Here is a 17500-nt window from a genome sequence, read left to right as displayed (position 1 = left end):
AGTCACGATTAGTCAGGATTCTGACAGGATATGAACTTCCTCCTGCTGCTCTATAGAAACCTGCAGTCATACAGCAGTCTCACACTGTGTGTGTGTGTGTGTGTGTGTGTGTGTGTGTGTGTGTGGTTGGGGGGGTCGGTGAGAGACAGAGATTCTGTTGTCAACAAGTCCGTCTGTCTCTCTGTGTATGTTTTCTGTCTGTCTGTCTGTCTGTCTGTCTGTCTGTCTGTCTGTCTCTCTGTCTGTCCGTCCGTCCGTCCGTCCATCCGTCCGTCTGTCTGCCTGTCTGCTTGTCTTCGGTCTGTCTGTCTCTGAATGTCTTTCTCTGCCTGTCTGTCTGTTTGTCTGTCAGCTGGAGGACCCCCAACCTGCATTCTGTACTGGGAAACCTGAGCACGCAGACAGCTATTTTTAACCCCTCTCTTACACACAGACCCTCCTTCACCTCTGTAGGCCAATGTAGAAAAATGGGTGAGGAAGAGGAGGGATTTTCTTCAACAGGGTGATATTGGCCCGGGAGATTTGACTGGAGAAGATGGTCTGTAACTTTTTTTATAATGACAGAAATGGTGTCTGAGTGTCAGTCTGCCTGTACCTCCACAGCCCTACAACCGACCGCTGTGTGTCGCGCACCTGCGGGTTCAGAATAAATGCAGCTAGCTAGCTGAAGGTGTGGGACTTTCCCATTGACCAGCATGTTAAGATACAGGACGGCAAACGAAGCCGTGACGTGCTCCCAGTCAGAAAATGTCCGCAAGCCGCGGCGCGGCTCCGCGCCCAGCGGCGGGGCGGAGCTATATATTTTCAGTCACGTGGAGTAAGGTTACTTACATTTTCACTGGAAGCCATATTTCAAAGTTTAGGTATTGTTGTCGAGCCGAGTCTGTCCACGCACTTGTAACGTCATTATCCGCATGCGCACTAGCCACATCAAGCTGTAGACTCCACATCAAGCTGTAGGCCCTGTTGGTCACGTGTATTATTTAATTCGTTCATTATTTTGCAGGATTACACAAAAACTACCAGAGCGATTTTCATGGAATTCGGCGGAGCTTGGGCCAATTTAGAACACATTAAATATTGTAGCAGATCAGAATCACTGCTGATACACAATTTTTTTATTTGAGATATTTCTTAGGGCTTTTCAGCTTTAATGGGACAGGACAGTTCGAGAGAGACAGGAAACGTGGGAGAGAGAGGGGAGGACATGCGGCACAGGACCCGAGCCGGGAATCGAACCCTGGTCCGCCGCGCGAACGACTAGCCTTCATGTGTATGTGTCACACATGTAATCACTGATTTGATAGATAGATAGACAGACAGACAGACAGACAGACAGACAGACAGACTATAGATAGATTTTATTAATTAATCTCTGAGGGGAAATTGTTGTGATGCATTTTGTATCTCACACCATTGTTGTGTTGTTTCAAGTAACCTATTGTATGAGTAAATTCATTTTATTTCGTGCATTTAAATAATACAAAATGTAATAAGCAATAGCCTTTATACAGAATTTGTAATGAGTTGTACAGGCTCGGGTACACACAGAATGACCTAAATAATAAATGAACCTGACGGGCTTGCATAGCAATATGCAGACAATTCGTACTTTCGTACTATAATGGACTATGGACGGGGGGACGCAAGTGCATTTTGAACGGGCACTTAGTAATAATAGGCTAAGTCACAGATGACTCACTGTTTGAGTTGGTCCAAACTTGTTGGGAAATAGTGGTTGTTTGTTTTGTGTGTCTCTAGGCAATCATTTCTATGGATTGGCGGAAGAATGAATAGGACTTCTTAAGAATCCACTCATCAGCTGAGAATAATAACATCATCTCTTGAGGGTTCAGTCCTGTATCAGTGGTAATATTGTACAGTAGCCTACATAGGGAATGAGAGCGAACATCTTAAGTCTTAAGGGAAATATAACTTTGAGAAAAAGGCTTCTCTTCTCTCTCTCTCTCTCTCTCTCTCTCCCTCCCTCCTTGCTCTGACTCAGGGCTCCCACCTCCCTCCCCACCCTCCCTCTCATCCCCGCCGGCTCGCCAGCCCCTTTCTCTCTTCCTGAGGTAAGAAATTACTCTGAGCCGGTGTCAGACACAGCTGTTCAACTCTCCGACCACTTTCCGTACCAGGAGCCTCGCCGAGCAGGCATGCGTGAGGACGCGACGGTGCCGCTGCTATTCAGAGAATGACAGGACAATGCGCGGAGCTGCGTCGGAGGAGACAAAAGACGTATCAAAGGCTATGAACTGTAAACCAGAACTCCAACACCGATTTGACTGAGGATTTTATCACGGTACCTTTGACTAACCAAACGCTGCGGTTGCGGGGTGCTTATCAAGCAAACGGACAGCTCTTTTGAGAACCGAGAACGCACAGAAGACAACTAGCCTATTATTATCATAACAAAAGGGTTCGCATCGGGGCAGGACCGCATTAGCACTCTCTTGTTCTGGCAACAATAATTTGCCATTTAGGAAAACACGTGGCTCTATTTAAAGGAGCAGCTGCGATGATATCAGCGGACCGAGAGGGGAGATTCATTCATCGGATTTGAAGTAAGTTGTCTATAATTCAGAATACAGGATCCAAAAATCAGGTAGCCTATTCAATCTGATTCTAACTGAGAATTTGCTGAAACGATCAGGTTTCGTGTTTGTTTCCGTGCAGTGCAATGAGGCTGTACAGAACGATGATGTACAGTGCGCCAAATACCTTTTGTTAAATTTGCTACATCCCGCTCTTCTCCCTCCCTCACTTGTAGGCCACTCTAAAACGTACACCAAATAATGCCCGAACCATAGAACGTGGATAGTCAGAGGTTCCGACTGTAAACCACCTAATGAACGTACGTTTTTATGACTTACAGTCTGTTCTACTTTAACTTGAGGACACGTCTTCACAGGTGTCTGTTTGCAGCTGCAACAGCCACTCAATCTCAACTTCCTCCTCCGAGACAGCAAAACATACACTCATATATCCTGCTGAAGTCCTTATGATGACAGTGTGCACTCTCTCTCTTCCTCTCTCTCTCTCCCCCCTGCCCCCTCTGCCCTGGGCATGGCTGGCTACTGTTTCAGGGCTATTCCTGGTGGCCAATGTGACCGAGGCCTAGCCGGTAACCATGCCTGGGGCTGGATATAGCCTTGTCTCCACTCACGCAGCCTGGCTCTTCTCTCTATTCAGGCCCTCATGCTACAATCTCCATCTTCTTTGACACATTGCCTTGAGCCCCATTTGGGCTGATGCTGTGACCTCCCTGCTGCCACAACTGACCAGGTCTGGCATCAGCAGTCACTGGATGACGGGAAGGAGTAGCCATACTCCCTTGTGAGTGGGCGGAGGGGGAGGGGTTGCCTGTGCAGGTATGTGTGTGTGCGGGTAAGTGTGTGTGTGTGTGTGTGTGTGTGTGTAGGTTGACAGGCAGGGTCCACTCAAGGTCTTCATTCATCTTGTGAGGCCAGAGAGCCCACACACAGACATCTGCTGGCTGAAGGACCATGATCCCCAGCTGGGGGAGGGGGTGTCTTGTTGTAGTTGTTCTGACAAAAGGAGGAGAAGAAGAGAGGAGGAAGAAGAAGAGAGAGAGTGTGTGTGTGTGTGTGTGTGTGTGTGTGTGTGTGTGTGTGTGTGTGTGTGTGTGTGTGTGTGTGTGTGTGTGTGTGTGTGTGTGTGTGTGTGAACATCTGTTACCGTCACATCACAAGCCCCTAACACCTGCAGCTTGTTAGACTGCAACAGCTCACTGAGGCCGATGACAGGTTCTGGGTATCACATCTGGACCTGTGTGTGTGTGCGTGTGTGTGTGTGCGTGTGTGTGTGCGTGTTTGATACGTGTTCTCAGTAAATAAGGGGGTTGTTTGATTATGAAAAGGTATGATGGAGAGGAATATGAGTAGGGAGGAAGTCTGAGGTTTGGAGACAAAATGTCCGTCAGCGGCAGATGACATCATCCTCCTGGGGTACAGCATGTTGACGACACCTGATGCTCACGGCTCGGCCCGGTGGGCGTAAATAGGCTCCCGGTCACAGGAGAGGCAGAGCCGACCTGGGTCAAATACTGTACATACCCCACATACCCAGAGGTAATCTCAAGTATTGGAAGTGTTAGATTTATCTCCCATTCTGAGATTCCAGGAGGGGTCTGTAGACTGTCATGGCACTTGGTGAACTACATCGAGCTCACCGGAAGTATCAGAGCCGCAGGTCCGGATGGGCCGCCAGGTTCTCCGCTGAACCCTCCTCCCGTGTTCCCGTATCTCCTTCGGGCGTGCGGGTCTGGCCCCTCCCTGGCGGAGGCAGGGTGATTTAACAGGTGGAGCTCCAGACCCTGGCCTTTCTCTGGGCAGTAAAACCACACCGCGCCATGGCAACCGGCCTGCGCCGCCCCGGGCATCCTTTTGTCCACCCACCCCCCCAACCCCAACCCCCCACCCCCGCCCTGCCGATGTCTGACCGGCTGCTTTACTGTCGACCTTTAGTGCGTCTCCTCTCAGAGACAAACATGCCATGGTCTTACTCTGGGAGCACTCAGGATAGTTAACTAATGGTTAAGTAAGGGATAACGTATGGCCAGCCGGCGATTATCGAAAAACAAGAGCCTGATGGTGCCTTCGGAACCCCGAGACGAAGCCACTTATTACACGTCTACTTACCAACGACATTAATACACAGAGACAAAATATTGATTAAAGTATATTTAATTTTGTTCATTATAAATTCTTGTTCACAAAGAAATTATCTGGCTTCAGCAACGCGTCCCTCTAGCAACGCGTCCCTAGCAACACTTGGTTCCGTGTGTCTGGGCAATATCGGCGTTTTCCAAAAGCGAACCGTTATGTTTAGAATGTTCAGCAACTTTCAGACAACCTCCAACTGTCACCCATAGACATATCATGTGTTGCCCTTGGCAGCGGTGATTATTGCTTCAAGCCGCTGAATTATCAATAAATAATTCACCGGTAGAATGCGCGATTGTCCAATCAGAAACAAGTATTTCAGAGAGGTGTGTAATAACTAGGAGTTAATGACTGGATGTTCTGTGAGGAACTGAGGCTTGGTGCTTAGAGTTTTCTGTAGTGTAGTAATTGATTTATCCATTTATTTTATGAAATGGCCGTTGTTACTCACACATGGCGTCCAGTATTAGATAGCAGACCGTTGAGAAAGGAAAGGAGAGAGGAGAGGTTTCTGTTGAAGCTAAACCAATCAGCTGACGTCTGTATTTTCACATGTACGCTATCAGGATTCCTTGTATTCCCTCTCTCTCTCCCTCTTTGCTCTCCATTCCTCTCTCTCTCCTCCCTCCCTCTGCCCTGTCTCCCTCTCTCCCTCTCCACCCCACTCTGCTCTCTCTATCCCTCTATTCCTCTCTGCTCTCTCCCTCCCTCTGCCCGTTCTCCCTCTCTCCCTCTCCACCCCACTCTGCTCTCTCTATCCCTCCATTCCTCTCTCTCTTCTCCCTCCCTCTGCCCGTTCTCCCTCTCTCCCTCTCCACCCCACTGTGCTCTCTCTATCCCTCCATTCCTCTCTCTCTTCTCCCTCCCTCTGCCCGTTCTCCCTCTCTCCCTCTCCACCCCACTGTGCTCTCTCTATCCCTCCATTGCTCTCTGCTCTCTCCCTCCCTCTGCCCATCCTCCCAGCCAGACAGTCTTATCCTGGTGCTACAGGAGAAGATGCTGAGTCTGTGCTGGAGGCTGGTAGCCATGATGATGATAATGATGATGATGAGGTCACACCACAGCAGGCCTGGTGAACAGCATCACAGCCCTCAGAGCCATGGAGGAATGTTGGTTCCGCAGTCATAGTTTGGATGAGAGGATCTGTCTGGATGGGTTGTAGACTGGTTATATTTCTCCATTAAATGCCACAGTATCCCTGAGGCTGGTAGTGGTGGTCGATGTGATTGGCTGGAGCCATCCTCCTTGTGGATGCGATTGGCTGGAACATTCCTCCTTGTGGATCACTTTCCATGGTTTAGTAATGCATGTTAATGTACTCCAGAGGTTCTATTGAATGGAAACAACATGACTCGTCAATTCCTGCATACTGTTGCTTCACCTTAAAAGGGCTCATTGGAAAAATAAATGTCGTTGTGGTTTCTCTGGTTAAATAAAGGCTAAATGTTTCCATTGCCCAGGAACATGGTTCTCAGTCTCAGGCCTGGATTACATGAATGCGTATTCACTGAACAAAGCATACATTTCCCTCTGTTTGCGCCTAGCAATTACACTACCCCCGGCGAAAGAGACCCCCGAATCCAGAGGTCTGGGAATCCGTCCCGAGCTGCGTATTCAGGATAGATCTAATCCGGAGCTGCGTATTCAGGATAGATCTAATCCGGAGCTGCGTATTCAGGATAGATCTAATCCGGAGCTGCGTGTTCAGGATAGATCTAATCCGGAGCTGCGTATTCAGGATAGATCTAATCCGGAGCTGCGTATTCAGGATAGATCTAATCCGGAGCTGCGTATTCAGGATAGATCTAATCCGGAGCTGCGTATTCAGGATAGATCTAATCCGGAGCTGCGTATTCAGGATAGATCTAATCCGGAGCTGCGTTGCCTTCAATCTTCCCAAAACACCCGCGTAATCACGGATCGTTTCCGCGGTTGGAATGCGTAGCCATGCAAATACGAGTTAGTGTAATCCAGGCCTCATACCTCACTTCACGAATCCATCTGGTATCTGCCTTATCCACGGCTACTACATGGATACCGTATGTTCCTATATGACTCTCCCCTACCAGAAGGTGACCTCAGGTGTAAATTGTTTAGGTCCTGGCTGAGAGAAGAGAACGTCTCCTTAATGAGCTTGAGTCTCTGCCAGTGCTTTTAGGTGATTGTGTGTGTGGGGTCAGGGGTCAGGGCTGCCCTTGCCTCCGCCCTCTACAGCCTCCACAGCCTCGCTCCTCCTCATCCTCTCTGGGGTCCGCTGTCCAACGCGACGTCTCCGTGGTTGTTCTCATTACACACTCGTACCTTGTGGACACAGGCCGGGATGAAGGGTGCTGTTCCTGGAGTCCGGCCCAGAATGCACTCTGTCTGATTACTCTACGGGCTCACCTCACTTGCACAAAATGTCCTATGTTAAAGGTAGTAAATTATAGAACAGTCTACCGCTTGCAGTAAGGGAATGTCCCACTTATCACTCCTTTAAAAATCATCTGAAGGCAAGGTTTAAGATCAGACGTGATCACTCTTAATCCAACCTGTGTGTGTCTGGTTATTCCTTCTGTCCTGAGCTAGGCTGCATATCAACTCTCTTTCTGTTTTTCTCTTTGCTCTTCTGCCTTGTTGTATGTTTGTTGCACACTATGTACAGTATATATACGGATATTTGTGTAATTTTTTTTGTGGGATGCTTTTACTAACCTGCCCTGTGCTGTCCCTACTTAAAAAAAACAACACACACACACCCACAAGAAGAGCCACTGAGCTGAGCAGTGATTGGACCGTAGAACTCCTCTCCTCTCTCTTCACTGCTGAGGGAATCAATCTGTCTGATTAACTAGGATGGTTCTGGCCTTTCCCTCCACACACACAGACACACACACACACACACACACACACACACACACACACACACACACACACACACACACACACACACACACACACATAGCCACATCAGGATGTATCCTCTTCTAGAACTCCCTTCCGTTTACCAGCCTGTCTTTCCCCAAATGGCTTCATGAATCTCAATTACTGAAATGGCGACATGTAATATTTCACAGTGTTGCTCTGTGTGAGGAGAGGAGGAGGATGGAACGCTGCTCTCTCTTTGGTGGGGCTGTTCTTGGATCAGTTTTGAGACCTTGACTCTCTCTGGATCTGTGGGCGGGGCAGGGTGGGGCGACGCTGTAACCTGATTGAACTATCGGCGTCTTCATGGCAGGGTCTGGGGTGTGTGCAGATCGCCCACCAATCTCCCGGGGAAACATGATCACTGGGGCTTAACCCCTCGTAGCATGTGACTAATAAACTTGACCCTGGAGGTTTAACCCTAACCTCACCCCGGGTTCAGTCAGTCACCCCACAGCCCTCCAGAGTAGAGGAGCTAGGAGAGCTAACCAGCCCTGCCCCATGTTAGCTAGTACCGGGCAGTGTTCAGTTCTCTAGATGATGAAGGGGGGGGGTTCCCCATGGACTGGGTGGAGGTGGGGGGGATTCCCCATGGACTGGGTGAAGGGGGGGGGGGGTTCCCCATGGACTGGGTGGAGGCCTGGTTGGGTGGAGGCCTGAGGCCACAGAGCCCTCCCAGACACCCTGAGACGAGACGCTAGTGTAGATCTCTAGAACGCTAGGATATGAGTCAGAAACATTCCTGGGCAGTGCTATCAGAGAGAAAGGCTGAGCTAGTATTTCCTTGTTATCTCTTCGTGACTGGCTCTGTATTGCTTCAGATCAGATACACACTGACAACTCTGAAGCCTCAAACTGATGTCTGTTGTGACTAATAATGTGTTATGTACTGGATGTTCCAGTCTGTAAGCTAAGCGAACCACATCCCTCATATTAACTGGGCTTGAAGAGATCATCCCAGTGACTTGCTAAGATCCCGTTTGCATTACTGACTAAGTGAATCACTGTGCGTTAATGTGATACAGTAGATGCGGTTCATAAAGACAACAAGCCGCTCGTGTCTCTGCATGTTACAGGACCGTGTCCTGGGTCCTGATTGGACCAGCCGGCCGGGCTGTTCCCCGTCACCAGGTGTTTTGTAGGACCCGGGTAAACATCCTAACCTCCTCCCTGGGGGGCGGAGGGAAGAGGATGATCTCCTCTTCTCAGTGAGCAGGACAGCGAGGAGGCCTGATTGGCCGGGAGGTAGGCTGTCAGTCTGGCGGTTCACATGGAGAGAGCAGGGAACTATGGGAGGTCAGACACGGCCTCTGAATGGACTCCTGGGCTGTTCTAACTGTGGTTTAGACCCAACTCCGACATGGAACTGGGCAACAGCACAGCGTGACTGACAAGGTAGTGCAACGTGTCCGTGGCTGCTATCATCTGAAGGCCAGAGTGGTGGGATGGAGACGGACGGATGGAGGAGAAAGAGCGCAGGATGGAGTGATGCTGGCGGATGAGTGCTCTGCTGTTTTAGAGTAGAGATGGAGAGATAGAGAGAGAGAGCTTTTCTTATTGCTGTTTGCTGACTCATGATGGAAGCCTGGTCCCTGATGGCGTCTCCTGTTAGACATCAGCCCCTGACACACACACACGCTCGCTCTCTCTCTCTCTCTCTCTCTCGCTCTCTCTCTCGCTCTCTCTCGTACGCACACACACGCCTGTGGATGCTGAGGTCGGGGCAGTCTGATGAGGGGGCAGATGTCATGAAGGGAGGAGAAGAGAGAGGCGGGGGGGGGGGGGGGAGAGGGAGAGAGAGAGAGAGGAGTATGCACCAGTACATGGAGAGACAGTTTGTGATGTAAAACAATTGGAGGGATACCATCACTCTGCATTAGCACCAAACAGGCTCAGCTGTTACAGCTGCAGAGGACATGAACAAGCCTGTTTGACTGCTTGTTAGCCTGCTGCTGTGACACACACACACACGCACACAAACATCCTCATCCTCGCATGACTGCCAGTGATCTGCTGCCAGCACGTTGATAAAACCTCATAATAAATCCTGAATACGGACGCATGCAGAGTTTGTAAAAAGTAGTTGATCAGTCAGGACAGCTCTGGAGGACAGCTGTAGCGTTAGCTGGAACCTTAATTACATGACTGCCAAGTTATGCAACACATCAATACTACGGCTGGGTATCGATACTGATTTCCAAAAATGAATGAATGAATGAATCATTGAATGAATGAATGAACTATTCATTCCTTCATTTATTCATTAATTCATTAAAAAAAAGATCGATTTTGGGATTCATTAATCGATTCTGAAACAATTAATCGTTAAAAAAAAAAAATCCAGCCCTACTCTGCGCACACACACACGCACACACACACCTCAGCTGAGGTAGGGAAAGAGAAGAGCAATGGAGGGAGGGAGGAATTGAGATAGAGGAGACAGTGTGTTTTCTCATGCTGAACCCATATACGTTTCGGGAGTCATCCAGCTTGTATGCTGATGATGCTGAGGGGGGAAATCCCAGCTCCCCCCCACCCCCCTCACACACACACACACACACACACACTACGGGAGCAGTCGTGATAGTAACCACGGCGACGGAGCTGCACCTGACGCGGGGTTCTAATCTACCCCCGCCTCTGAGGTCATCAGGTAGCCCTGGGACAGTGAGATGGAGGGACGGAAAGGGCATCTGGTCCGCTCTGTACACAACCACCTGCTCCAGTCTGACGCCAATCGGGGGGGGAGTTTCCATGATGATAGTGGCGAGGAGGAGGAAGGTCAGACAGACGGGAGCTCATAGCCCCGCCTCTGTGCTTTAACCGCGGGCAGAGAACCTGTCCGTGGTCAACCTCAGTACAACAGGACCCCCTGGACTGTCGTAATCATGTGATGGGTTATTGGTGCGTCTGGTCGGTAGCAGGCAGGTGTGTTAACTGTCTCTGTCCTGTGTCTCCAGGGTGCATGCTGTGTTTCGGCCAGTCAGCCTTCTTCCGTTTCAACCACCCTGAGGAGGCGTTCAGGATGAAGAGCATGATGCCCGAGGGGGGGAGGGGCTCCGCAGGCGGATACAGGCTACGCACAGGTAAGCACACGTGTCAATCATACCCTCAACCAATCGCAAGGCAAGCGCACCTGTCAATCACATTCTCAGCCAATCACTGGTAGGAGAACGCCTGTCAGCCACACGCTCACAAGTTCACGCAGTGCTGATGGGGATGGTGTTTATGTCACAGGTGTCACCGCGTCGCTCGTCAGTATGGCTTCCACCCAATACAACCCAATTCAACTGGGTTATTCTTAGTGTAGAGAAATACTAGTCAAACTCAGCATCAGCGCAGCGCATACTGCAGCCACACATGCAGAGACATCAGCCTCCAAACTGGAAACAGATCAGTCTCACTGCAGGCTGAACCTCCTCAGCTGCACCTCCTCACAGCAGGCTGAACCTCCTCAGCTGCTCCTCTTCACTGCAGGCTGAACCTCCTCAGCTGCTCCTCCTCACAGCAGGCTGAACCTCCTCAGCTGCTCCTCCTCACTGCAGGCTGAACCTCCTCAGCTGCTCCTCCTCACTGCAGGCTGAACCTCCTCAGCTGCTCCTCCTCACAGCAGGCTGAACCTCCTCACTGCAGGCTGAACCTCCTCAGCTGCTCCTCCTCACTGCAGGCTGAACCTCCTCAGCTGCTCCTCCTTACTGCAGGCTGAACCTCCTCAGCTGCTCCTCCTCACTGCAGGCTGAACCTCCTCAGCTGCTCCTCCTCACAGCAGGCTGAACCTCCTCACTGCAGGCTGAACCTCCTCAGCTGCTCCTCCTCACTGCAGGCTGAACCTCCTCAGCTGCTCCTCCTTACTGCAGGCTGAACCTCCTCAGCTGCTCCTCCTCACTGCAGGCTGAACCTCCTCAGCTGCTCCTCCTCACAGCAGGCTGAACCTCCTCACTGCAGGCTGAACCTCCTCAGCTGCTCCTCCTCACTGCAGGCGGAACCTCCTCAGCTGCTCCTCCTTACTGCAGGCTGAACCTCCTCAGCTGCTCCTCCTCACTGCAGGCTGAACCGCCTCAGCTGTCCAGCGCAAAGCAGAGCAGAGGCTGAGACGTAGCAGAGTATGAGTCAGGGTTTTTTACAGGCCCTCTCAGCAGAGTCAGAGTCAGGGTGTTTTACAGGCCCTCTCAGCAGAGTCAGAGTCAGGGTGTTTTACAGGCCCTCTCAGCAGGAGGTCCTGGAGCTGTTCCCTTCCGACCAGGGAGCAGACAGACCCAGGGTGCAACTCAACCCCACTGGGGGACCGGAGCCTGGAGCCTGGTGGTGTCTGAGTTCTCACCTCTCAGGGTTTATGACTGCTCCATTCCTCCGGGTCTCTGGGCGAAGTGTTCAGCTGCCTGCCTGTAGTTCATTCAACAGTTTCCACTAGCTTGCTGCTAAATGTTTAGTGTGCTTTATAATGTGGTACAGTATGTGTCCTATAGTGGGTTACTATGATGGGCCTAACATAGTTAGTTGTCTACCATTCAGGTGAAATGTTTATTTTTTTATTATTTTTATTTATTTATAATGTCTTCGTTTCCTTTAATGTAGTATTTATGCTACAGTATGTATGTGCTTTGTAATTCCATGTTTACATGATTTGTAAACATGGAATGTTTCTATTATATAGCTATACAGTAGTCAAATTTTTCCAGGAGCTTGCTCGATTGTCTCGTTGAGAGGTCAGGGAAGAATTTTTATAGTTCTCCTACAGTATATTAGCTCTAGGGTCAACTGTTTTTTTCCGCTTCCCTCCAGAAAATTAGTGTCAGGACCCTCTGCCCCCCCCACCCTCCCTTTTTCCTTCGGTGAAGCACCTTGTGTTGCCCCTGTGTATGAAAAGTGCTATATAAATAACGCTTGTTGATTAAAGTTTGATTGACTGCCTTGTGTGTGTGTGTGTGTGTGTGTGTGTGTGTGTGTGTGTCCTCTCCTGGCCAGCCTTAAGACCCAGCCTCTGCTCCAGTATCTAGTTATTTCCTACTACTGTTGTAGAGTTGCCGTGGTAATGAATGACTTGCTGTTGAGAGGTTTGTGCCCTCCTCAAGCGTGCATTCCTGGGCTGGGCCTAACTGCTCTGGTCTGGACACTCCCATCATAGACCACACACTATTGTCTGCACATGTCTGGTTGGACAGATCCTAATCTGATAGATCCTGGAACCTTTCTCTCTGGTGTGAATTTCAGAGACTCTAGTCGAGTTCCAAGACAGCCAACACTACAACCTTATCATCAATTTGATTGTAATAGGGAACCGATCACAGTGATTAATATTGAGATATTGCTTCATCCTGGACCTCTCGTCTGCCCTCCTCCCCTCCTCACCTCTCCTCTCATTTGTATGCCAGCCAGCTTTGTTGGCTGGGCGGTGCTGCCTATTTTAACCTCCTGGGTATCTTTTACGGTTTCTAATTTTAAACCTCCACGCTATTCTACTTCTATCTTCCATCTGCCACTTCCTGCCTCTTCCGGTCTCCGGCCCTGCTGTGGCCGAGGTGGTCATTAGGCTACTGTTACAGTCATGACGGGACTAGACTAGGCTGTGCCAGGCTGGACTAGGCTGCTCTAGGCTGGACTAGGCTGCTCTAGGCTGCTCTAGGCTGGACTAGGCTGTGTCAGGCTGGACTAGGCTGCTCTAGGCTGGACTAGGCTGTGTCAGGCTGGACTAGGCTGCTCTAGGCTGCTCCAGGCTGGACTAGGCTGTGCCAGGCTGGACTAGGCTATGTCAGGCTGGACTAGGCTGCTCTAGGGTGGACTAGGCTGCTCTAGGCTGGACTAGGATGCTCTAGGCTGGACTAGGCTGGGCATAGCCTACTGGACTGCTGATAATGATCGGCTGTTAAATCTGGAGCACATTAAACTGTTACTGCATCTCAGAGGATCATATTGGAGTACAGTATATTGTTTGTAAAGCCCTAACCCTAACCCTAACCCTAGCTTTCAGTCTAACACAACATTTTAGACCTCTACCATTTGATACAGGTTATTGAAATACACCTAATTTCAACACATGGAAAATGTAGGCTATTTTGGCACTATGAGATTGTCTCACAGTGAAAAGTGATTTATAAATACAATGGATTATTATTATGATTATGATGATGATTATTATTATTATTATAGGCCAATAAAGGTAGCTAACACTGTGTGGGCTTATAACCCTAAACTTGTCTTGGCTCTTTAAGAAGAGAACCAGAAGACGTAGTTCCCGCCCCCGTAGATCTCACTGTCCGTCACATCAGCACCGTGGACAGGGGAGGGAGGGGGAGCCAGAGCCAGCTGGAGAAGGTAGTGGCTCCTGGCGCACGAAACCCGGCAAGAACGGCAAGTCGGCAGGCAGCCGCTCTCAACCTCCCCCTGTGCCGAGAGCCGGGCACGGCAGGATTCGGTGCAACGTCGCTTATTGAGGTCGGAATACGGGGCTCCTTGTAACACTCACGTTACAGGTGTATAATTAAACCACTGAAATTGATTAGTGGTAAGATTATCTTTTCATGTGAGTAGCCGACTGTATTATTGTAATCCTGAGACGAGATCCAAATACACTTGCTAGAGTCTATCCGTGACATCATAGGATAGGCTACTAGCCTACAGACCGTTGTCTATCTTCACGGAGTATTTCCTTCGTTTTGTCATTGTGGGTGCCATAGACCAGGGGGTGAAAAGTCTTTGATTTCAAGACGTCTGAATAGCGGAATTGTTGCGACATCTGATCCACGACCATGTGGCCTGCGCTCAGATTGCGACGGGGTAGAATTATAAACCGTTAGGCTACCGGATACGCGTAAATGTCGAGAATTATCTCATTCCCTTCCAAATGTAGCCTGTCGACTGAATGGCGAGATTGTCATTTTGAATGTTGCTGCGGGGTCTTTTCTGCTCAGAAGGAGCCGGCGTAGTTTGAGTCACTGTCGAACCAGATACTTCCCACTCAACAGACCGACCCCATGCATTATTTGTGAAGCCTCCTGTTTGTGAGGTCATCGTTATGAATAGACAGCAACATGCACTGATGCTTCTTCTCAGGTGGTCTGCTCAGGGTTGTCAGGTGGGATATTTGGTGACCGTGACAGATGTAGGCTGTAAGCTATTTATTTAGAAAAACCCATGTCATTTCATCAGCAGCTTGGTGACATATTTGGTCAATAGATATTATTTCACTCATTCAGCGCGGTCATTTAACACAAGAGTGGGGATTGTTGTCTTGTTTCAATGGGACCTCATATACTATAGTGGCAATGGGATCTGATTTATCATTCATGGTGGCAATATTAAAGATCATATCTGTGAATCGTTCCACAGCAGACCTTACCCTGACTTCCTCTCTCCTCTCCTCTCTCCTCTCCTCTGCCCTCTCTTCTGTCCTCTCTTCTAGTTCAGCATGTTGACATTGTGGCGCGGTCCTACTCCCAGCCTCAGATTGAGATTAGATTACCACTCTGCCTTGAGCTGCTCTCTGACCACTCTGTAATTATATAGACCCACACATTCCCCCAGATCTCCTCCCTCCCACACCCCTTATCTGCTAGCATTCCTCGCCTCCTCCCTCCTCATATCTTCTACCATTCCTTGATCCCTCCCTCCTCATACCTTCTACCGTTCCTCCTTCCCTCCCTCCCTCCCTCCCTCCCTCCCTCCCTCCCTCCCTCCCTCCCTCCCTCCCTCCCTCCCTCCCTCCCTCCCTCCTATCCTCAACACTCTCTCCCTCCCCTCCACCTCCCTCTCTTCCTTTATGTGAGGTTCAGCTGAAGCAGCTTTCAGAGGATTTCTGGTCTGAAGTGCAGCGTGGTTTCTGTTTCTGTATAAAAACATCTAGGCCACTTCTTCTGAGAGTAACGGCAGAGTAGCCAGACTCTTCAGTTAAAAACCATCTAGGCCACTCCTTCTGAGGGTAACGGCAGAGTAGCCAGGCTCTTCAGTTAAAAACCATCTAGGCCACTCCTTCTGAGGGTAACGGCAGAGTAGCCAGGCTCTTCAGTTAAAAACCATCTAGGCCACTCCTTCTGAGGGTAACGGCAGAGTAGCCAGGCTCTTCAGTTAAAAACCATCTAGGCCACTCCTTCTGAGGGTAACGGCAGAGTAGCCAGGCTCTTCAGTTAAAAACCATCTAGGCCACTCCTGAGGGTAACGGCAGAGTAGCCAGGCTCTTCAGTTCAAAGAGAGGGGAAGCAAAAATACTACATCCTGTTCTCCTGCTTTGTGAATGGAGAGCTGAGTTCTTGTTCGTTCCTGAGAGTGCACCTGAACATCAAACAGGACTGGACAGACCACACTGAGGCCCTCTACCGGAGAGGACGGAGCAGACTGTTCTTCCTCAGGACGTTCAGGTCCTTGGACGTGTTTAGCAGGCTGCTGCGGACGTCCTGCCTGTCTGGTGTAGCCGGCACTCAAGACGGGGGGCCTGGCCTTGTCGTGGGGCAAGAACTGGACAGTCTGGAGGTAGTGGTGGAGAGGAGGATGACGAACAAACTGTCAAAAAAAAAACTCCATCCTGGACAACCCCTCCCATCCCCCTCCATGACCAGCTGTGGCAGATGAGGAGCACCTTCAGCCACAGGCTCACCCCCCCCCCCCCCCAAGTGCAAGACGGAGCGCTTCAGGCGCTCCTCTGTGCCGGCAGCCATTAGACTTTACAACAACAGTGCCGAGTTTATTCTGTATCTCTTCTGTTCTGTTCTATCTCTCTGCTACTGTAATGCCCACATTTCTCCTCCTGGGGACCATTAAAGTTATATTAGTCTTATCTTGACGGTTCAAACATCAGTCATATTCAATGCTATTCTATTCCTGTCCATCTGTGTAATGTCTGTGTGCAGCAGGGATCTGCGCCGTACTTCTATGCATCTGACTAACGGCCGGTTCTGTTCTGCCCCGTCCTTCCAGACTCCGAGAGCCTCGTCAATGGGAACCACCAGCCCGGCCCGGCCCAGTCTCAGCCCCAGCCCGCCCCCGGAGACCGAGTCCGGCCCGAGCACAGTGCCATCGTCAGCTCCATCGAGAAGGACCTGCAGGACATCATGGACTCCCTAGTCATGGACGATCCACAGCCGTCCTCCTCAGACTCCAAGAGGCCCCCGGGTCCCCGGGTCCCCCCCCACTCCCCGCTCTCCCCCATGACCAACGGAGGGGGGAGGTACCTGCTCTCCCCCCCCACCAGCCCGGGGGCCATGTCTGTCGGCTCCAGCTACGACAACACCTCCCCTCCCTTCTCTCCCCTCTCCTCCCCCTCAGCCGCCAGCAGCGGCAGCTACACCAGCCCCTCCCCCGGGGGGGGGGCCCTGGACCCGTCTCTGCCCCCCATCCCCGTCCGCTCCTCCAGCTACAACTACTCCAGCCAGCCCCCCATCCCCCAGCCACGGACCACCCTGCCCAGCTACAGCGGTGGCGGGGGCCCGAAGGTTCGTGAGAGTCCCAGGCTCCAGAGGAAGGCCCTGCTGGAGGCCCCGCCCAGCCCCAAGCCGGCCCGCAGAGGCCTGGTCCAGGATGGGTCGGAGAACCCCTGGCAGACCCACCCTCTGCCCTCCTCCTCTTCCCCCCTGTCTGACCCCGGCTCCCTCGGCAGGGGCAGTGTGCCCCCCAGCCCCAGACTCGCCCCCAAATTCCCCCCCTCTCCCTCTCCGTCCCCCTCCAGCCCCAGGTCCAGGGCTGGGACCGTCCTCCAGGAGAGGCCCGCCAGTCCCTTCAGGGAGCAGTCCGGCCGCGCTGACCGCTCCCGCTCCTCCAGCCCCTCCTGCCAGCTCTCGCAGCCCCCCAGGCCCTTCCAGCCCCCCCTCGACCCCATCGTCCACATCATCCAGGGCGGGTCGCCCCTCCAGCAGACACCCCGCTCCCTCAACCCCCCCGAGAGCCCTCGGCTGGCTCGCAGGAACCTGGAGCTCAGCGCC

General features: G+C 51.2%; 1 protein-coding gene across 1 annotated transcript in view; it reads left to right on the top strand.

The window, feature by feature from the left end:
• The window catches only part of phldb1b (pleckstrin homology-like domain, family B, member 1b), a gene marked incomplete at its 5' end in the record, with an annotated part of 66483 nt that overhangs the window by 11283 nt on the left and 37700 nt on the right, over window positions 1-17500 (top strand). The window contains 2 exons of the mRNA XM_084444144.1: window positions 10553-10678; window positions 16500-17500. The exon at window positions 16500-17500 is cut by the window's right edge and continues 525 nt beyond it. Coding sequence (XP_084300270.1) covers window positions 10553-10678; window positions 16500-17500 — 1127 coding nt within the window. The remainder of the gene's footprint in view (window positions 1-10552; window positions 10679-16499) is intronic.

Source organism: Borostomias antarcticus, assembly GCF_949987555.1.
Source record: "Borostomias antarcticus genome assembly, chromosome: 1".
In the NCBI taxonomy this organism is placed as follows: domain Eukaryota; kingdom Metazoa; phylum Chordata; class Actinopteri; order Stomiiformes; family Stomiidae; genus Borostomias; species Borostomias antarcticus.
The sequence above is the reverse complement of the archived record's forward strand: the minus strand, read 5'-3'. Positions and strand labels throughout refer to the sequence as shown.